This window comes from Quercus suber, unplaced genomic scaffold, assembly GCF_002906115.3.
Source record: "Quercus suber isolate HL8 unplaced genomic scaffold, Cork oak 2.0 scaffold_781, whole genome shotgun sequence".
Taxonomy (NCBI): domain Eukaryota; kingdom Viridiplantae; phylum Streptophyta; class Magnoliopsida; order Fagales; family Fagaceae; genus Quercus; species Quercus suber.
Window position 1 is genome coordinate 193,454 of NW_027070217.1, and position 23,939 is coordinate 217,392.

Here is a 23,939-nt window from a genome sequence, read left to right on the forward strand (position 1 = left end):
AATATTATTTAAAAATTAAAAATTGTTGTTTGAAAACTATCACCAAACACCCCCTAAACCTTAAGGGATCACTCTCACTCTCCATTTCAAATAGTGGGACAAAAATGGGGTCAGGTTTTTTAAAATGTCATTAATGAATAATAACCTTTTTTTATTTTCCAAAACTAAGAGTGGGACGGTGTAAATTTTTTGCGTTATCGTATATTTGGCATTATGAGAAAGAAGTAAAGTTAGAAAGAACAAATATTTCTTAACTTGGCGTATACATTCACTCAAAACTTTTAGAAAACAACTTTGTCTCAACTCCCCATTTTTTTCAATATGGTCCTTTCGTCAACTTTTATAAAATGAGTTGCTATTAACTTATTAAGGGTCTAAAGACTCTAAACTTTAGCAACAAAGTGAAAAAGAAAGATTTAATAAGAAATAGGATGTAGATTTAAAACTGCAAGTTATATGACCCAAAAAATTAAACTAATTAAAGTTAATTAATATTTCTTGTCAATAAATGCTTTATCTCTCTCTCTCTCTCTCGGATTTAACTTCGCACATTCCTCCAGTTGGAACATGTTCTACTATGTACTAAGCCTTCTTAGCTTCTTAACGTTGTCTTCCCATCAAATTGATTCCACGAATCATTTCCTTTGCTAGATGCCACAAGGCCATCATGCGACAATGATCCTAGTCTATGTTTGTGTTGGAAAAACTGGTTTTGCATCTCATACAGAACACATAACGGAAGCAACAATCATGGATCTACTACATTCATGAGAGATGACATATAACCTTGAATTCTAGAACAAAGAATAAAATGTGTACCTTGATGCAGTGAAATTCAAAACCAAGACTTGAGAATACCTTTAATTTTCATCTTAATTCCACATGATGTCCAAGAAGTGTAGTCTCTCAATCAGTCTTTTTGTACGTTGATTCTCAAAGAAATTTCTTCTTCTTCTCATTGTGGAGAAAAACTAATTTCTTTTCTTTTTATCATACGTAGATTCTAACTACCATGATAGTTACTTTATTTAATAACTCTTATTAAATAAAAAACTGAATATCTAATTGGGTTAACGTTTTGGGCTTACCCAATTAAGCTTTAGTTTGTGACTTGAGATGGGACCAAAGGGAACAAAAAAGTCTCTTAACTCCAATGGGCCTTGAGCTTTTCTGTCAACTCTTGACAAGTCCAAAGTTACCATTAATTATATTCAATACCACTATAAGAATATAACTGTATTCTAGGCCTTATTAATAAATTATATCCCATCCCATCAAAAATAAATAAATAAATAAATAAATTATATCCCAAGACTTTATTATACATGCAACCCATTCATTAAAATATTTGTAGTAATACAAAGTCATGAATTAGACTGCCACTTTGAAGATTACTACATCTTAATTCTTGAGTACCCAGTTTAATCCTTTATGTTATTCATCATATATTTATGAAATCCAATTTCATAAATATATACATTAGTAACTCCATACTAAAATGGTTGAGCCCAACACTCTGAATAACCAAACTTATTAAACTTATCTCAAGAGAATATTTTATATTTCCGTTAAGATATTATGAATTCCATTTTGAGAATAGATGTTCCATCAACACTAAATGCGGCCGCCCAATATACTGAGATTTTGACCGTAACTTATAGATCTCACTCCTAATATATCAAAGCAACTTACATCTTATAATCAGATCCATTATTCTCTCAGGATTTAGAGTCGATGTAAATAGAAGTTGTAAGATTTATTATTTATTATTTATTTGATAGTCATTAGAAGAATAATAAATCTCACAGCGGTCCAGTTCAATATTTCTTAACTCTAAAAACATATCAATATATCAATTAAAAGTCTCCACTTTCATGATCAAGACAAATCATCTTAGTTGATATGTTATAGTCTTCACAGATGAAATGGCCAATTTCATCACCGATTACGAACTAAAATTCTAAGTTTACAAAGAACTTGTGATTTATATCTTCTATGACTTTTCACATAAATCACATACTATGCATCTCATGGACTAAGATAATGTCTCATTAGTTTATTTACAGATAGTCCCATATAATTAAATTATTTAATTATTTATGACATGCCAATAAATTGGATTTTAGGGCATAAACCCCAACAGTCTGTAGTGACATCAATATTGAATATCCCCGCCATGACTATTAAATATTAGCATTGATACATTATGTTGAAATATGCTACTATAGATATGGAAGCGGAAGCATAAAGTATAGTACACAATAACACAGGAAAGTTACGTTTTTCAACCTAACGGCTTACATCCATGAAGGATGCCCTAAAAGGCTACATCTTTAATATATTATAGTAAACTAAACCCTAAACTAGAAGAAATGCGTTTGGGCCTATTACCTTGGGCTAACATATCTCTAATACCCCCTCTCAAACTCAAGATGGAAGATTGATGAAACCTTAAGATTTGATAAGGTTTAGAAGATCCCTTGAATGAAGTTTGGCTCTATGATAGTGGTTTGAGGAAGGTAATAATCTTGTAATGTTGATGCGATTTCTAATGGTAGCATTACTATACCGGAAAATTTTGACGATAGTAGTGGAAAGTCAAAGAAGATGAATGCAGCGAAAAAGGAAGACAAAAATTGCTCTTAAATACAATGTAAGGACAGAAAACCATGACCATGGGAAGATGGCTTTGATACCATGTTAAATATTAGCATTGATTCATCATGTTGAATATGCTAGTATGGATGCGGAAGTAGAAGTATAAAGTATATAACACAATAACATACAAGAGTTACGTAATTCAACCTATACAGCCACGGAGGAAATCCTAAAGAGCTACATCTTTAATATATTAGAGTGTAGTATAAATCTATTTTACAATGAACCATAACATGTGTAATCATAGTAGGCTAAATCCTGAATTAGAAGAAATGGACTTGAGCCTATTACATTTTGCTAACATATCTTTGACAATGACAATAGCTATGTTAGCATTTCTTGTTATTGTATTTGTAACATGTTTGAAGCTGTGATCTAGGGATACTTAGGCGAACAAGTTAGACCATGCAATTAACATTTCTTTAGAATGGTTCGACTGATAATATTTTCCCTCTTAGATTAAAGCTTTTGCGTTGAAGTCACTGGTAAATTGGTCTTATTTATACTGCTATTTAAGGGGCTTCTTCTGTTTAGGATCCTCAATTTTGATGTCTAAAATATCCTCAAATTTACCAGTCTACGAGGTTTAAATAATAGGATTATATATGTTAAAATTTCTAATTTAAAAACTTCTAAATTTTAGCTAAATTAAAAAAAAAAAAAAAAAAAAATCTCCTACCTGCACATTTCTCTCTCACGTTAGTCGTCAAGTACTAATACAACTTCTTCTTTTTTAAAAAAATTAAAATAAAACTGTTTTTTTCTTCCCACAAACATATCATTCAAAAGTACCATTTTTTTTATTATCACTAAACTGATTTTTTTCGCAACTCCACATTTCTCTCTCACATTAGAAGTGAAGTACTAATACAACTTCTGAAAATAAGAATATAACTATCATGAGTAAAACGTGTAAACCCAAGAAATAAAAAATAAAAAGCATTATCGCACATGCGCGTGATGAGGCTAGTAGAATATAATGGACATGAACTCATGTCATGCAAACAAGGTATAGCATCCAAGCATGGGAAAAACAAGATATGAGTATGTTAAAATTAGAACAATAGATCTAGCAATGAGGGTTTTGGAAACAAAATTTGATCATTTAAACCTCATGTGAACATATGGAAACTGTAATTCTAAAGGCTAGAATATTAATTATGTTTTTCCAAAGCAAGGTCGAAGGGTCCTATAGGATTGAGCTCCTATCTCTATGGGCAGCACCTCCTTCCTTTGAATGTCCCTGGGAATTTTCTTATTGATCTCAATAATATTCAAACAAAGCAACACGATGTTATTTGATGATTAATTGATGGTTGGTGTCCAATGGCTCGATTTGAATATCCTAGGAAGCTAGGGTTTTGTGTTTGATGTGGGAAGATGATGGGAATTATTTTTGGGATATTTCTAGGGTTCTAGCAAATATTGTAGCTTTTGAAAATAAATAGAGGTGGAGGCCTTGGTTGTTGGGTTTCAATCAATTTCTAACTACCCAATTTTCCAATTATCTATTTATCTCGTCTATTGATTATATAAGTGTGTACATAAAACAAATTGAAGAAAAATCATGTCAGAACACTAGAGTGCTAATTGGCATTCTAATTTTAGTTTGAGTTTCGATTAGCACCATGTGTTATAATGCCAATCCTTATCCTATTTTTATTTTTATTTTAGTTTTTTTCATTAGCAATTTTTTATATAAATATTAGATGGGACCTTATTTTTAGAAACTTTAGGGTTAGATAATATTAGTGGATATTTAGGAACTTCTAAATTTTAATTTTTTTTTTTTTTTTACAAAGATAGTCAATTAATAATTATAAAAATAAAATAAAATAAATTCTCTACTAAAATTATCCCATTTTTGCACTATTGTCTTAAGCCTAGTGAATATTATATTTTTGCAAAGATAATCTTTTTGCAAGGGAGGAATTATGACATAATTAATTCTTTAAAGAATCAATCATAATTTATAATTACACTTCATCATTCACACAAAGTATTACTATCACCCCAATTCTTGCAAAAATTATTTATAATTCTTTAGAGGTTACAAAACGAGGTGTTTACAACCATACCATCTACACTTTAACATTCGCAACTTCATTGCTATGCCATCTATCGCGTCACTATCATGCGGAATCTTGCCGTGTTAGCTACCATGTCAACATTGTGTCAATATTGCAATATCATGATATTAGCATCCACTTTGTTTGTTCCTGAATCAAATTTAACCTGACCTGCAAACTCGATTTCACATATTAGGAATCATGCCATGTACACTTGATCTGCATCCCTAATCAAACAATTTGAATCACGCTGACAGGTGCTGTATGGGTGTAAGTCCTGTGGTGTGTGCACGTGCTAAGGCTGTGCTGAGCTAGAGGCAGTTANGGAGGTAGTTAAAGGCTGAGCTGAGTTGGAGTTAGTTAGGTAGTTATTGTGATTAGTTGTTATGCAGTTAGTTAATGGATGAATCAGATTGTATAAATAGATTAGGGAATGAATTGTAACTTGTAAGGACCATATGTGAAATGTATAAACTTGCTCTTCTTTTCCCTTGTTTCTTCCTCATCTCTTTTTCTTCCTTCTTCCTTCCTTTTAGCTCTGTTCTTTAAGCGCTTGGAGGCCTACTTTCCCTCGAAGAAACTACCAAAGTGTTCTTGATTTCAGTCATATTATCAGGATCTTATCACACGCGTACATACATAATCCTCTGTTTCAGCTACATTGAGTCATAGCCCTTTCTTAACCAAAAAAAAAAAAAAATCAAACTTGATTTTTGATGGATCAATCAAAGGACATTTTGGCATTTTACCCCTTTTTTAATTTTATTTGGCATTTTGCCCCTATTTCGAAATTATATAGGTGCGTGTTTCGATACTCAATGACCCTAAAATCGAGTTACTTAAAGTACTCAATTGGTTTAAAATCGAGTTATGCCCGATCAAACTTAAAAAAAATATATAAATAAATAAAATAAAAATAAAATTGTATGGAACTTGACTTCCTAGAAATCAAGTTCCATGCAAAAAAAATTTTAGTGTCATCACCCTCATACAATGTTCAGGGAGCTCTATAGTGGCGTTTTTAACCTCTATAGTGATGTTTTAAAGCCTTATAGTTGCGTTTTCCTGCAAAAAAAATTTTTTCCCTAAGTGTCATTGTCCCATGTCAGGTTCAAGGAGTCCTATAGTGGTGTTTTTAAGCCCTATAGTAACGTTTTTGAGCCATATAGTGGCGTTTTCCTGCAAAATATTTTTCCTTAGTGTTATTGTCCCATGACAGGTTCAAGGAGCCCTATAGTAGCGTTTTTAAGCCCTATAGTGACGTTTTTTAGCTCTGTAGTGGCGTTTTGGAACTCGATTTCCATAAAATCGAGTTCTATGCAATTTTTTTTTGTTTTTTGTTTTTTTTTAATTTGATCAGTCATAACTCAATTTTAAACTAATCGAATACTTTAAGTAACTCGATTTTAGGGTCATCGAGTATCGAAACAGGGATACACACCTATATAGTTTCGAAACAAGGGTATAATGCCAAATATTTTTGCCCAAATGGGCAAAAGGCCAGAATGTCCATCAATCAAATGATGTTACCCATTCATTCACAATTGTTTTGGAAAGGCCCATATAGAGCCCACATATCATTTGTGGGCCCACATATCATGATATTACCATCCACTTGGTTTGATCCTGATTCAAATTTAACCTGACTTGCAAACTCAATTTCACATATTAGGAATCATGCCATGCACACTTGATCTACATCCCTAATCAAAAAAATCACGCATACATACATAATCCTCTGTTTCAGCTACATTGAATCATAGCCCTTAACCAAAAAAAAATCAAATTTGATTTTTGATGGATCAATCAAATGACGTTACCTATCCAATCACAATTGTTTTGGAAAGGCCCATATAGAGCCCACATATCATGTGTGGGCCCATAATGGTTGTGTCATAGGGAGAAAATTGTGGTTGTGTTAGTGACTTGGTGTTATTGGTGTAATTTTCAAGCCGGTTTCAACGAGAAATGAATTCGATGATGATTTTGCTTCTAGAATTGAAGATTGGGATTGCATTTAGTGAAAAATCCTGTTATGGTTCATCAATACTATTGCTCCCTTTATCAACAATCTCTTGTTATGAGATAACCAAAGCAGCTTAAAACTTCTTTCCCTTCTTGTAATTGCACACTCACGATGCACATTCAAAATGCCAAATTGAGACCAAACTTGATCAGATTTGCCAAGAGCCAGGTTAGTACATTTCTCATTTTTGTACTCAAAAAGTCAAAACTTGTACTTGATAAGAACAAACTCTTGCAGATCCACAACTAAAATATGAGGATGGTATTGCACTCTTCGCCAAATGTTGTGATCATCATGCACATCATGATGCCTCTTCTGGATTATTTTGAGCCTGCACTGGCTTCTTCACTACTACATCAAACTGGATGTTGCTATCACCGAGCTCATATCTAAGGAAAACTAATGATCTGCAATGCACATTCACCCCTTTTGTGTAACAAAGAAACCAATTTTGGATCCCTTCTCACTGGACAACTATTTTGTGATCTTCCTCTAGTTTCTCCCTTCAATTCCATTGCCATTGAGGCAATGATCCACCGGGTTCTATCTTGCTCTTCCACTTTCCTTTTTGTCACTCAAGTACCACCTCTCAGTTCATTGTAATCATTTGAAGTTTAATGCCTCTCTATTGTTTCACAAATATCCTTAATTTCTAGTTCTGGCATTTATATTGCTGATGAATCTCATATGCCTGTCAATCATATAGGTTCTATTGCTTCCCCTAACTTATCTATTTGTGATATTTATCTTATTCCAAAGTGTTCCCCTTATCTTCTTTCGGCTGCACAAATTTGTGAACTTGGTCTTAACGTACATTTCACTTAATTTTGGGCATAAACGTGTTCACCAAGTTTTGTAAATTGTAACATTTCTTGAAATCAATGTACTAATGTATAATTCAATATCATCTCAAGAGAAGTTCTTGTTGAAACTCTGCTATTATAACGTTAGCATGCATACACTCTTTCTTTAGTCTTTATACCAATAAGAAATATGATAATTCAATGAAACTATAGAACTTTATCAACATCTACCTCAGTGAAGATTTAAACAATGGACCAAGTAATTTGGTTATAGAAATTCATACCCAACTTTTTCATCTGCTCAGGTTCCTTCACATTCTCCAAAGGACTGTTGTTTATACATGTACAGATGATGTAATACTTATGCTCACCACCCAACGGAAAAAGACAGTGTTTTGATTAGGACTATTCAGACTCCAATCAGAATGGACCAAATCACACTGTGTAGCCCTCCTTGTTTTGATAATGATATTGTAGACTCTTCTGGAGGCCTACCAGAAAGATAACAATGATTTTGATACTCTTTTTCCTTGCAAATTAGGCCAACTGGGCCATGATTTATAACAAAATCGTTTTTTATACTAGTTCTAACTCCAACCTTTTTTGTCCTGCCTTTTGAGCAACACCACTAATTACAAAATTTCTCCTCATTATTTCTTCTCAAAATTGCTTTAACAGCTTTCAATTTAGAATTCAATTGATTCAAAAGAAACTTAATTAGTAGTAGCACTTATCGTGCTCCCAAGGTAATTTAATCAATGAAATTGATCCCAAGCTAATATATCAAAACAATAACATTGTTAAAGCTATTATTATCATAGGTAAAATAATAGTGTCTATAGGAAAATTTGAGAAGAGAATATCCTGTGCTTTATTCCGTGCTCTGTTTTTCACTCCTGTTTGTTTCTTCTTCCTCCCTTTCTTTATCTATCTTAGTAATATTTATTTAATTATTAAAAATCTCTTCTTAATCTAAATTGAAATTGGATATTTTCATTTTCAAAAAGGTTTAAGTCTTAAATCTCATAAATGTCAAAACTACCGCTGCTTGCTTTCTAATTTTAAATTCAAAATTGGGACATTGACCATGGACAAAAGGTTAATAAGAATGATTAAACTCATTAAAGAGTAATGTTATGGACAAAATACTTTTCAATTATGAGCATGACCTATTGTGATTAGAACATTGTTACATTGGGTTTATCACTGATACAATCACACCACTTTAAATATATAGTGAAAATAACAATAGATCATGGTATTAAAAAAAATGAATCCTTAAATTTATTAAATCTTAAGTAAATTATATAGGTACAATATGGTATATTATGATCCTAATATCCTACATGACTTAAGTGTTAGTTTAACTATGTGTATATAAGTTCTTGGGCCCCCCCTCCCCTTGTAAGCTAGGGTGGATTCTACTTATGTGTTTGTATAATTTGATATCAAAGTCAATCATGATGCTGAGTAATTGAAGGTAGCTCATTGAATATGAGATTAAACGAGTTGCAGTTTTGTGATTGCCTCTTGGAGGAGGTGAACTAGAGGCTAGATTGAATATTAAATGTCAATAAAAAGCAGTAACAATGTTATAGTTATTAGTTCTAAGAGGACATCTATTAGAAATAATAAGTTTTTGGACACTCTCTCTCTTGTAAGCTAGCTTTCAATGATGTGTTCTACTTATAAATTTGTATCATTTAAAATTTTCCAATTAAATTCAACACCTAACTACCTTAAGGTGGCGTTTGGTATGGAGAAATCTACATTACTCTTGGCATCCAGATTACTGAGAATCCTTGCAATTTGGATACCTAGGAATGTAACTATTCATATGTTTGGTTTAATTAGAAATCTAATAAGATTCTTAGGAATGTGAGATTATAATGTTTGGTTTATTCCTAAAAATCTTAAAAGAATTATTTATTTTTCCCATACTATCCTTAGATTTATAAATACAACATCAAGTTTTTTTTTTTTTTAATCTTCCTCCAAATAATAATGACAAACAAAATGTAAACTATAAATTATGACAAATTTAAATTCTTGTTCTTTATGAAAAATCTAGTTAATAAAAATAAATAATTTATTTTACTTTAGCATCTAACCAATCCCAAATAAGGGATATAAAAAGGAGAAAAATTCATTCTTAACCATAATTTTAAAAAGAGCTTAATCCATAACAAAACAACCTAACATTGTTTAGGTCTATAAGATATTGATGATTTGTTTTTATCTCCATTGTTTAAATGAAAAGAAAAAAAGGTTCAAATTGTCAATTTATAAAAAAAAAATACAATTTCCTTTAAGCTTGAGATCTGGATGCCTACCTATTTTAAAGAGAATCTACATTCCTACAAAAGAGCAAGACTTAAGTACAGCACTTATGTGTTGTTTTTTAGATTCATCTCTTAAGATTTTGTTATGTGGCTTTTTTTTTATGAATGGAAGTGTATTTTTTAAGTTAAATAGCCACATGACAAAACTTTAAAAGGAAAACTTAAGAAATAACACTTAAAGTACTGTACATAAATTGTCTTTTACAAAAAAGGGGTTGAGAGGAAATCTAGATACCTCTGACATTTAATTTCCTTGTGAGATTTGCATGAGAATTTTTAAATATTCCTAAAAATTTAAAAACATAACCTTGTACTAAACGCCGCATTCCACTCTTTTTAGTAAAGATAATTTTATTATATTGCATTAGTCAATGGTCAATAGTCAATAGCCAATACACCCATACATTTAAATTTAATTAAATAATCTAATATGCTACACCAAAATAATTTTAACTAAAAACCCATTTAGTAATGTTGTTCTACTAATACTGGTTAAGTATTATAAAAATACATGTAAAGAAAAAAGTGTTATAAAAATACATGTTGCATTATTTAAATAACAAAAATTGTTATTTTAACGTTACCTAATGTTCCCCAATTTTGTAACGCGTTTTAAGTAAAGGAGGATGATTCGAACCATCCCATAAAAACAGGAGATAGTAGCCGACTTAAATATCATTGCCACCTATCAAACGTGAAAAGTTAGATCTTTGTTCAAATAATTTTGTTCCTCTTCAACGGTGGCAAACAAAGGAAAAGTTAGATCCGAAGAAAAGGCCAAATTGGTACTACTAGTTACCTAATGTTCCCCAATTTTGTAACGCGTTTTAAGTAAAGGAGGATGATTCGAACCATCCCATAAAAACAGGAGATAGTAGCCGACTTAAATATCATTGCCACCTATCAAACGTGAAAAGTTAGATCTTTGTTCAAATAATTTTGTTCCTCTTCAACGGTGGCAAACAAAGGAAAAGTTAGATCCGAAGAAAAGGCCAAATTGGTACTACTCTAACTTTCTTTTGTCGTGACTTCACAGTTCCCATAAATGAGAGAAACATTTTCCTTTTCCTTTTATTAAACAAAAACACAGTTCCCAGTTCCCACAACACTTTAATCAATGTACATAAATTCATCCCCTTGAATTTCAAAATAAAACTACTTTCTCATTGATTAAATCAAATACAGATAAGATAACAAAAATAAATAAAGACTACAACTACTACTCCTTTTTTTTATTAACACCAAATACCTCGTTTTTCACCCGATACAAATCTTGACCAAATCCAAGAACATCAAAATCTCCAACCAAACTAGTAAACTCAGAGACACATCAAACTAGCAACACTCACAAACGAAAACAACAAACCCATGTTGAAACCCACAGTAATTCTTGAAGTTGAACTTGGAGTAGAGCCATTGCTGGGTGCAGGAGATCCAGGAGGCGAACTGGACCCAGGTCCAGGTGCAGGACTAGCAGTAGGAGAGGTGGACCCACCGGACCCCAAGTGTAGGACCCCAACAGACTTAAGATTATCACCCGTTTTAGGATGGACCCCAGGTACACCTTGTGTAATAGGACCCACTTGCCAAACTTGGTTAATCTTCTCAGTTTTATCAGGCAACTTCCACTTAGCGAAGATGGTGATTGTGCCGCCGACTTCCTCGGAAGTCAAATCGGAAACCTCGTACAACAACTTTGTGCCGGAGGAAGGGACGTCGTAGGAGGTGATGTTGTATGTTTTGACAGTTGTAGCGCCGTTGGATTTGTAAGCTAAGAGAGTTTGGGACCCAAGCATTTTTGGGGAGGATGGGTTGATAGCCCATGCGACCCACCCATCGGCTTGTGTTGGTTTAGCTGAGAAAGCCATGGAGAGTGTTGAATTGGACGCAGTGTACGTCCAGTGAAGGTAGGCACTTAGGTATGTGAGGGCATTGCAATTACTGAAGACCTTGTTTGTGAAATTCTGAGAGCAGGTTTGAGATTCACTAGGTGAAACCATCAAACCCACCACTACCACCAAAACCCAGATCCCAGATTTCGCAATGGTAGCCATGGATTTGAGTTTGAGAGAGAGAGAGAAAGATATCTGTGTGGTGGGCTTTCTGGGAGTAAAGGGGAGGAGTATACATATATAGAGAGAGAGAGAGAGAGAGAGAGAGAGGTATCAAATTATGAGTGGCTGTGGAAAAAAGGGTGTGAAAATATATTGGAGTGAAGTTGGCCCTAAACGAATTGAAAAATGACACGTAGTGGAATTGATGTAACATGTGTTGTGGCGTCTTTTGGGTGGGTTTAGTAAATTTCGACGTTGTCCCGTTGCCTTTAGTTTTTTTCAAAGTAGGGTTCGGTTGCTACGTGTATTTAAAAATTAAAAATTATTATTTGAAAATATTTATAGAAATATATATGGTTAAAAATATGTGTTAAAATGCGTAAAATATTATTTAAAAATTAAAAATTGTTGTTTGAAAACTATCACCAAACACCCCCTAAACCTTAAGGGATCACTCTCACTCTCCATTTCAAATAGTGGGACAAAAATGGGGTCAGGTTTTTTAAAATGTCATTAATGAATAATAACCTTTTTTTATTTTCCAAAACTAAGAGTGGGACGGTGTAAATTTTTTGCGTTATCGTATATTTGGCATTATGAGAAAGAAGTAAAGTTAGAAAGAACAAATATTTCTTAACTTGGCGTATACATTCACTCAAAACTTTTAGAAAACAACTTTGTCTCAACTCCCCATTTTTTTCAATATGGTCCTTTCGTCAACTTTTATAAAATGAGTTGCTATTAACTTATTAAGGGTCTAAAGACTCTAAACTTTAGCAACAAAGTGAAAAAGAAAGATTTAATAAGAAATAGGATGTAGATTTAAAACTGCAAGTTATATGACCCAAAAAATTAAACTAATTAAAGTTAATTAATATTTCTTGTCAATAAATGCTTTAAAATCTTCTTGTCCCATTTTCTTGTTCAGCACCTCCTCTATGATATCATTTTTAAAGGGATTTGTAGATTTTTGGAACACTTGACTGGATTGGAGCCAAAGACACGAATTCGACCTCTAATTCGGCCAAGAAAAGAGAGAAAGAGGTTGCCATGGACTCAACCTTTAACTCAAAGATTTGGTTTGATTAATGAGGGTATGATCGAAGAGATATACATCCCAACATGATCCAAATTAGATTTGATGGAGCCCCATGTGACCTAGATCGTAACCAAATGCGACCCAATTCCCAACCCACAACAGCTAGTTCATCACCACAACGACCAAGCTAAACAGAGTGATCAACATAGTGACCTAATATAGTAATCAAATTTACTGACTAAACACAATGGTTGATCACATGACTATCATATTTAATGCAATTAAACCTGCCTCATCCATTTGCATCATTTTGACAATTGCTATAACACACATCCCTTCAACTAATGTGAGGGGACAACTAGTTCTACCTAGTTTATGGGGGTTGGTATTGCTATGCTGACACAAATCCCCTCAATTCACTTAACAAAATGATAAGATGAAAAACTTACTCCTAAGTCTCAAACTGATTTCTCGCCAAAAATCTCTCCACATGCTCTATAAATACCTCTCGCTCATTATAACAAGGTATAACAAGCTCAGTGCACTATAATTATCTCATTTTTCACTAATTTTTAACTTAGTCATTGGTTAATTTGAGACATTCTTTTATAGAAGGTTATTAACTCGATTAAAAGGTCCATCACAGTTCGATTAGAATAGAAATTCTTACTACGATTCCATCATGTTTTCCAAAATTCACTCCCTCACAATATACAATTTTAGAATAAAAATGATTTAATTAAACTATTAATTTGGTTTTTTCAACTATTAGGAAAAATCAGTTTGTTTCGTTTTCTAAAAGGTCATTTTAGAAAGTGTGAATATTTAAAAATAAAGTCAAAGTTCGTGGTTCCAAAAATCAAACTATGAAAAGAGGAGGAAGAAGCCTCTCAATTTCAATAAAACGTAGCCCTTGGGTGCGGTCGATTTCAAAATTCCAATTTTTTTCTCCTTTCGGAAAGTGTTTTGACTCTCCATGGTGGAAAAAAACCAGAGAAAATTGGGGAGAGAGAGAGAGAGAGACAAATCATTCACGCGTATAATATGAAATGGTTGAGTAAATTAAAAGTGTGAAGCATGTGGGGACTGCCTACTACTCGCTAGGTGTGTAACCGTTGGAAACATTGAATGTATGGTGATAATTGATCTGCTCACCCACGTGCTTATTGCATGACTTTAGGGTTGATTTTCTTTTTTAAGTCAATAATGCTACGATACCCAATTTTTTTTTCCAACAATAAATTCTTCGAAAATAATGCTACAACGTATTCATAACGATTTAATAACAAATTCTTCAAATAACAAGTTGTTTTTTGAGATATGCTTTTTAATTTATGACATCTGCTCTAATCATTAGGCTAAGACATTAATTGGTTTTTGGTGTATGCAAAAGTTAAACTTCAAATCTCTTATTCAATAACAAATTGTTAATGATAAATAAAAAAATAATGTCAGTAGTGAGTTCAAATAAAAATTTAGAAACAATTTATTACCTAAACTCTGTTATAAAATTATGGGTCATGTTAACGAATGCCGTAGGGTATTGGTTAACAATCCAATTAAAGAAAGTTTTTATGGGAAAAGGAAAAAAAGTAATTAATGTTTTGACAGTTTTTTTCATTTTCCATAAAAGTGATATCAAAACTTTCTTAAAATGAATTCTTAACCAACGCCCCAACGACATTCGTTAACATTTTCCTAAAATTATTGTGAAACTGTAGTGCTTATAGTTTGTAACCATTGAAATGGTTAAATATGGTTGGGGAAGTCATCGGCTCTAAAATTTATGGACTTTGTTAACAAGTGCCAGCTAGCACCTGTTAATGAACCAGTTGTGGTTCATTTATAATCTATCACAAATTTCAATGCATAAAAAATTAACAAAATTTTATTTTTTAGCTATAATTTATTACAAAATAATTTGACTTTTTCTATATAAACTGACGCACATTTAATATATATTCAATTTTTTTCACATTCTTAAAAAAAATAGTGAATAATTTATTTTAAATTTTATCACATTAACGAATGCCGTACGACACATGTTAACAGCACCCAAAATTTATTGCCAAAAAAAGTTGTGTCTGTACTCTGTAGTAGCTTTTTTATTTATTTATTTTTAAATTCTAATTTTTTTGTTTCTTCCCTTCTCTTGGAAGACTGACTTGGAATTGGATAGTTGGATCGCCCCGCAAAAAAGGTAGACTATGACTTTATTTTGGGCGGAAGATTGGAATTTGATTCCTTTCATGTGTGAACTTTGCCGAGTGCCGACCCCATCATCTTATTGGTGTTCTCATTTCATATTGCAAAAAAACAAAACTTAAAATGTAACAAAATTTCTCCTACGAATTTAACATATCTAGAAGATCGGTTGATTAAGGTTTGCTGCTCTTTTGGAGGAAGACGTGGAGTTTGGTTCGTTTCAATTTGTGGATTCTCACCGGCCACAGATGAATGTTGTTTTCTTGTCATATTTCAAAAGAAACTCAAATTTTAATATGTGTTTAGCTCCTAATTAAAAAATTAGTTTATTTTATTATTTAATTTATTTTTGTTATTATTTATAGGCCTATTGTACCAAAAAATTCGGTGCTATTTATAGATTTTATTGTACTATTTTAACTAACTTTTATCTTTATATATATTACTTTTAACAAAAAAAAAAAAATTTAATTTCAATAAAATAAGCTGACATAAAACAGACCCTGAATGAAAGAAATTTTTTTCTATGAATATAATATTTGTGAGGAAGAGACTAATAAGCTCAATTTGAAGTCAATAATAATACTTTAGTTCAAAGGTCACAAACTTCAAAGTCGACAAGGTGTCGAAAGCCTAGAAGAGAGCGTTAAAAAGCCACTATTGACTCACGCTTGTCAATAAACACTCAATGGCAAGGTATGAAATATTATTATATTGTTACTTTTTTACTGTTTTTTTTTCTTTCTGGTGACCCATTTGGCTAAACTTTTTGCATATGATTTTATTAGTGGGCCTGCTCACAGATCCAGCCTAGCCATGCAATCATATCAGCCCAACGATCTGGGATGGTGTTGACAGCTTCTTTGAATAGCAACGGTTTCAAAGGTACCAAACCCAACGTAAATCGGTTTGGATTTAAGTGTTCATAAGAGTATTTACATAAGATGTAGCAAAAAAAAAAAAAAAATGTTATTTTATCACTAAAGGCCTATTTTATTATTTTATTACATTATTTTATAACATTTTATTTATCAGATATTTTATCATTCAATTCTATACATTAAAATAATATTTACTACATATTAAAATAATAAATTATCCCTCCCCATTATCATTAACAACAGCAACAACAACCTATATCATAGATCAACTGCCACTGCCCACAACTACAGGCCACCCCCACAGATCAACCACCGACCACTAATATCAGCCACTGCTACCAAAAAAAAAAAAAAAAACACCACAACATCAACCACCACAACTAATATTGGCGGTGGCACTGTTGAGACCCCTCCACACAAAAAAAAAAAAAAAAAAAAAACACAACAACATCAACCACCACAACTAATATTGGCGGTGGCACTGTTGAGACCCCTCCACACTCCACAGCCACAAATCTCACACCCACTGACCCACAACCCACAATCTGATCTGAGACTATCCCAAATCTCATACCCATCCCAAATCTCACACCCACAACAAAATCAACCTACCACCATCAACCAAAATCAGCCAACTACCAACAATCAAAACAACCAACCACCAAAAAAGAGAGAGAGATCAGCGAGATCGGAGCGGCGATAACGACGGCGATGACGACGACGATGATCGAAGTGGCCTTGCCTATGTCGCTTGCGCCTTTGATGATAATGGCCACCTTGCCTTGGAGCTTATTGCTTGAAGATGTGGAATGTGTCATTTTGTTCTTTCTCTATTGAGGGAGGAGCTGGGTCTAATGTGAGAAGAGAGAGAAAAAATCAAGACTAGAAGTGAGAGGAGAGAGAAAGCCAAATAAAAAACAATATTTTGGTTTACCATTTGTGTCCGTACCATTGCAAATTTGCAACAGGTACGGACACAAATGGTATAATTTTGGCACATATACAACATTTGATGAGAGATGTTTTTTGTGTTTGTTGTGTCAAATGTGCCAAATATTTGGCATTTGGCACATTTGGCACATCTGCTGTGAGTGCTCTAAGTAGCTTTGCTTGGTTTGATAAAAAAACTTGTTCCTATTTTTCTTATTATAAACAAGCTGTAGTTTTAGTTTCCATTTGGCTGGGTGAATTTTAGAGGTGATGGAAAACAATAAAGAGGGAGAGAGAGAGAGAGAGAAATTTATTGGGGTATTTGGTTGGGTGAGTTTGTGCAAAGAAAACTGATAAGGTCTAAATGTTTTCTCCTTAGGCTCACCAAAACTTACTCAAATTGAAGAGAAAATTAAAAAGAAAACATAGATACTAGTCAAAGGCCAAATTTGCCCCTCCATTGTGTCTGTGCATTGAGTACGTTAACGTTACTTTTTTTTTCAACGTTTTAATCAAACGGCTTCCTTCTTTTTTTTTCTTTTTTTTTTTTAATGCATTTTGTTCTTTTCTTTTTTAATCAACGGTCGGGTTTTTGGTGGCTTTCACCTCTTCTTTTTTTAAGAAAAAACCTCTAATTGTTTTGTATAATATATATACTAACAAAGAAAAATAAAATAATATTATTATAATATTAATGATGTGTTAGTTTTTATAAGATGTTATTCTATATAGTTTTAATTAATAATAAGGTTTTTTTAATGATTGTAAGGAAAATATTTCTCATATTATGCAATAAGGGCATGAGTGTAATTTTATACAAATTACATTTTCTATACCCTCAGTTTTCTTCTCAACCAAACAAATAATTTTTTCATCCCTCCACTTTTCCACATTTCCAACTAAACACAAATGAAGGAAACTAAATTTTTATTTTTATTTTTCCACTTTTCTATTCTCTCCCCATTTTCTATCATTTCATGTTTCCATCTCTCCCACCAAATGGATCTTTAAATGTGTTTAATAAATGAGTAGAGGCTAAGCAAAAAATAAAAATTATGTTCATGAATAGGCTTGTGAACAATAAAGCTCAATAAAAAAAATAAAAAAATAAAAAAAAATCTAAGTCTAGGCTCCTTTATGGGTTTGGTAACAATATTTATACGAGCATGGCAAATAAACTCATTTCTTACTAATACTTTAATTAATTGGAAGTTGAGATTAGTCATCCAAACCAAACATGCTTAATATAGCGTGATAATATAATTGTGTAGGATCTCAAACTCAAGCTCAAAAGCTCGATATTGTGCTCAAGTTTGGGCTTGAGTAAAGAATTAAGCTTTTAGAATTTTTTGATAAGCTTGAACTCAAACAATATTGACAAGTTTGGTTTGAGATCAAGCTAAACTTGAATATTGTACTTTTGTTGTCAAGCCGAACTCAAACATTTACTATTCAACAAAACTCGACTCGTTGATAGCCCTACACCCTACCTCCTTTATGTTGCCACTATTACCCTAGAACAGTCTATTACTATTAAAGCTGGTCACAAGAACAGGGGGGTGGTTGGGTAATGGCCTCCTTTGTTTTTCCAAAAATGCCCCTCTCTCTAATTTAATGTTATTTTCAAATTAGAGTAATTTTTTTTTTTTTTTTTGGTAAGGGCTCATTTTCATTTTTTAAATGTATAAATACTCTTTAATGCATGGTTTTTTTTTTTTTTTTTCACTATGTTGTCATATATAATTTATAACTTTTAGGGCTCATTTGGGAGGAGGGAATGGAATGGAAACTAATGAAAAGAATAATTTTAGAATATTCTTCACTTCCCTTATTTGGAGTTTTAATGGAGGAATGAAAAATTAATTTCCTTACTTGAGAGTTTAAGTGGGAGGGAATGGAATGGATAGGAGGGAACACTTGTTCTTCTCTATTCCCTTAAAATTTCAAATTTTCATTCCCCCCCCCAAATTAGAAGGAATTTGAGGAAATTGAATTAGATTTAATGATTTTTTTTTACTAAAACTCCTAAAATACCCCTACATATTTAACTCTTTATTTTAAAATAAGGGTCTAATAGTAATATTGTCATAAAATGATTCCATTCCATTCTCTCCATGTTACTCCTAAACAAGATTACTTACATTCCATTCATTTTCATTCCTTTCCATTCATTTATTTTAAAACATCCAATCAAGATTACTTAATTCCATTCCATTCATTTCTATTCCCTTATGATCATTTCATTCCATTCCCTTACGAACTCCTAAACGAAGCCTTAGGAACATTTGAGGCAGAGGTTTATAAAAATATGTACGAAATTTTTTTTTTCTAATTAATGGAAAGTAAATCTTGAAGGAATAGCAAAAGATTGAAGGAAAATATCTAAGAGTGAGTTTCAACCTATGACTATCCGCTCCTGATGATAGTTCTTTATCATCAGACCAAAACACCAATCGGTTTTTGGTGTAGGCGGGAATTGAACCCAAGATTTCTTATTCAACCATCAGAAACTTTACTAGTTGAGGTAACTATGAGTTTGTTACAAACTCACCTAAAAGTGTGGTAACAAACTCTAATCTAACCATGTGTGTATTTAAATAAACCACGTGTTACAAGAGGATTATAACATAATTTATTTTAGTTGGGAACTTGAGTGATACCTTACTCAATGGAATTGGCCATCCTACTTGAGTCTTCAGTTTTTAGTGTGAAAATATTGTAAAAATATTATGGAGTATGGATGTAGCATATCTCTTTGTTAAGTGATTTGCTGTGCTTTGAGAGAAACAACATCGTATAGTCTCTTTTGCTAAGTTGGTGTAGATAGTAAGGACAAAATTGCTTTTTGCCCCTTTCTGAAAAAAAATCCAGCATTTTGCCCTATTTTTCAAACTAATTAGGGAAATGCCCCTCTTTTGAAAATCGAGTTTCTGAAAATCGAGTTAGGCCCTATAGCGGCGTTTTTAGGGACCCTATAGTGACATTTTAAGGACCTATAGTGACGTTTTGTAACTCGATTTTCATAAAGTCGAGTTACATGCAATTTTTTTTCTTTTTTTTTACCTATAACTCGATTTTATGAAAATCGAGTTACAAAACGTCACTATAGGTCCTTAAAACGTCACTATAGGTCCCTAAAAACGCCGCTATAGGGCCTAACTCGATTTTCAGAAACTCGATTTTCAAAAGAGGGGCATTTTCCTAATTAGTTTGAGAAATAGGGCAAAATACTGGATTTTTTTCAGAAAGGGGCAAAAAGCAATTTTCTCCTAGATAGTAAATACGACACCATTTTCCTTATCAAATCTCTTTATTAAAAGTTCTTTTTATTTTTCTAAAACAAACTCATTTTCATTTGCAGTTAGAGAGTCAGTTATATAGGAATACAACGATACATTTAGCTTGTCCTGAAAAGGAAAAAAAATGGCTCCACTACTTATTAACAGGGGCAGCGCCATGACCAGGCCAGGGGATTCAAATGAACCCCTGACCTGGCCCAAAATATATATTAAAAAATATATATATATATATTATATAGTATTTTAAAAATTTTAATTGTTTGACCCCTTCAATAAAATTGAACACCCCAACTCTATTTTTTTTTTTTTTAAGCCTAGCTGAATTAAGTTTGAATATGATCCTCTTAATACTACTTTCACAATATTTTCACAATACAATGGCAAGTTGTAACTAGTTTGATAAATGCTCTACAAATTTCAAAGACTAAGAAATTTTTCACTACCTGCTCCAATTCAAAGTGATGAGCGACCTTGCTTCAATAGCAAAACCTTATTACTTTTTATTTCTCTTAGTTTCATGTTTCCTCCCAGCCCTACTCCAATTCAAAGAGATGAGTGACCTTGCTTCAAAAGCAAAACCTTATTACTTTTATTTCTCTTAGTTTCATGTTTCCTCCCAGCCCTACTAGTAGGTGTGTTACTAACTTACTATTCTTATTTATTCTATATATTTTTTATTTAATTGATATAACTTATAAATATAATAAGTTATTATTAATTGACAAAAATGTATGATTAGTTATTTAATTCTATTTGTTCATGCATCTAATGATTGTTGTCTTAACAATCTTTAAACTATTAATAATTTTTTAGACTACTGTACAATATAGTTGTATTGTGTATAATGTGAAAGTTGTATATATATATATATATATATATAATTAATAAGATGATTCCCTCGTTTTGTCTTCAATTTTTGGCGTACCAAAATATCCTCATACAAATTCTGAAATAATATACCCTTTAGTTTAATTTTTTTTCCCTAAAAAAAAAAGTTAAAAAGTAATACTATCTCAAATACAAAAGGGGGAAAAAAACCATATTCTCACCACTCATTTGTTTTCAAATGTCTGATTCCTATTTGTATTTGTAATCTATTTGAATTCAAATACATCAATTATCTTCCAAAAAATACAAAATTACTTCTTCCAAAAAATGTTAAAAGAGTAATACTATCTTACATACAAAAGGGGAAAAAACTGTTATTCCCACCACTCATTTGTATTCAAATGTCTAATTCCTATATGTATTTGTTATCTATTTGTATTCAAATACTTCAATTATCTTCATTTAAAAAAAAAAAAAATACAAAATTACTTCTTCAATCAAAAAAAAAAAAAAAAAAAAACCACTACCTCACTTAAAAATTACTCATTCTTATCTCAAAATTTCTATGGTTTTTTTTAATTTTTAATTTAATTCTTTAACACATTCCAAAAATTTTATTATCCAAATTCTATATAGTTATCACAAATTCTCATCCATCCACACTAATGTATATCATTGTTATCTTGAAATTTCTATGGTTTTTTTTTTTTTTTTAATTCTTTAACACGTTCCAAAATTTTTATTATCCAAATTTTATATAGTTATCAAAAATCCTCATCTATCCACACTAACTTATATCATTTTCATATGTTTAAATCTCAAAAAAAAATTTACGGTTCTCTATTTCATTTTTAAACATTATTCTATGTTGTCTTACCTCTTTCTTAAAAAAAAAAATACACAATTATTTATATATCACTTTTAAACATATAACATTAAGCCAAATAAATGAATAAATAAATAAGAGCATTATCTGTATATATTAGAGGATTTAGAAAGTTAGTTTTTTTTTTTTTTTTTTTTTTTTTTTTTTTTCTGTCGAAAATACCCCTAAATTAATTAACCAACAATTTAAAAATGAGGTTAAAAAAGTAAATTAGCAAAAGAAAGTTAATTATTGTTTTTTTTATTGTCAAAAATACCCCCACCTAAAACTTAAAAATGTGGTTAAAATAATAAATGGACAAAAAAATAAATTCCTACTTTTACGTTGAAATACCTTCATGTTTCTAATAAACTCCTACTTTTACGTTGATTTAAATTCCTACTTCTATAGTTTTACTCACTAACTTCCTACAAAATATGATCACTCTTTTATTAGTTTTAAAACTCCTTCAATTTACAAAACTTACCCTACGATTTTTATTTATTTATTGAAAAAATAAAAATCTCAAATTATAATAAATGTAAATTATTAATATTTACCAAAAAATTATTAATATTTACTCATGCGCGTGTCAAAGGCTAATTATTTTTTTACTCGCCTACCTTCATCCACAAATTTCTGATTATGCCGTTGTCAACATATCTACAAAAAAAAATCCTAGAGCCGCCTCTTCTTATTAGTCGAAATGCTTGACCAAGGCACAACCAAATCCGTCGGATCCACTGCATTGACTCTGTACATATGTGTTGTCAATGACATCACCCGATGTGATCTGTCTAAAAACTCGAAATGATAACGCGGTTGAAGATCCGTTCAAATTCTGTCGACAATGGTTTCAAATTTTGGAACCTAATCAAACGATTCAAACCAGATTGGTTGGTGAGATGGTCTTTAATCCAACGCATCCCTACTTGTTGTGGCCACCTCTAATTATTAGTGATGATTCACAGTTTTTGCACCACTAATTTGGATCACGTAGCCTGCCCAGGGCTTGATTGGAGGCCACCTCATTCCCTTTTTTTGATTAAAATTGCTCACAAACTTGAAGAGCTTTAAAGAATTTTTTTTAAATTTATAATATGATGTGTACCTTTTGAAAAAAATCTTATATGTGCTATGGGTCTTACGTGAGTCCTATTCGCCGACATATATGACACTTTTTTCGTACCTGTTTTTTGTGGTGCAGAACTGTGATTAGATATTAACTAGGAATCTTCCTCCAATCAAGGCCTTTGCTTACCAATTAAGTGGTTTCCTTCTTTAGTTTGACTTGAAACCAATATCACGGCCTTTTTCCTCCTCCTCCTCATTGTCCTTTCTTGGTTTGAAGCTGATTGCCACGGTTTTATATTGGCCTGGATGTCTTGTTTTTAATCATCTCTCTTACTTTGCTTTTGTTGTGAAAACCAAGCTAAAATGGTCAAATATTATTGTTTCCCGAAATATATATCGATCTATTATTGTTTCAAAAATATATAGAGATTTATTACTTTTTGGATATTTGAGTTTTTTATGAACTCGAGTTCTTTGAAAAAATTGCCTTTAAATTTGGCGGAAAAATTTTGATGGAACTCGAGTTTTCTTAACTCGAGTATCTAAAAAGTTGTAAATTTTTACATATTTTCGAAATAGTGACAGATTGATATATATTTCAGTAAACAGTGCTATTGTGCCATTTTGGCAGAGCCAGCCCTAGGCCTAGGCCACTTAGGCCATCACCTAAGGCCTCCTATCAAAGAAAGGCCCCCAAATTTTGGGGTAAAAATTAATATATTTTTTTGAAAAAAATATTTTTTTGGAGATATAGATTTTTTAGAAAGGCCCCCAAATTTTGGGGTAAAAATTAATATATTTTTTTGAAAAAAATATTTTTTTGGAGATATAGATTTTTTTTTGTACTTTTAAGAAGTCTCAAATAA

The 23,939-nt window shown here is 31.8% G+C and overlaps 1 protein-coding gene across 1 annotated transcript; it reads right to left on the bottom strand.

The window, feature by feature from the left end:
* Positions 1–10,944: 10,944 nt before the first annotated feature.
* On the bottom strand, positions 10,945–12,053 carry LOC111992008 (auxin-induced in root cultures protein 12). Its single transcript, XM_024023814.2, has one exon. The coding sequence runs from the start codon at positions 11,950–11,952 to the stop codon at positions 11,218–11,220; it is 735 nt and encodes a 244-aa protein (XP_023879582.1). The 5' UTR covers positions 11,953–12,053; the 3' UTR covers positions 10,945–11,217.
* Between the last annotated feature and the right edge of the window lie 11,886 nt (positions 12,054–23,939).

Bases quoted from the DNA above. Each gene is read 5' to 3' on its own strand.
- LOC111992008 (XM_024023814.2), bottom strand. From the start codon at position 11,952: ATGGCTACCATTGCGAAATCTGGGATCTGGGTTTTGGTGGTAGTGGTG.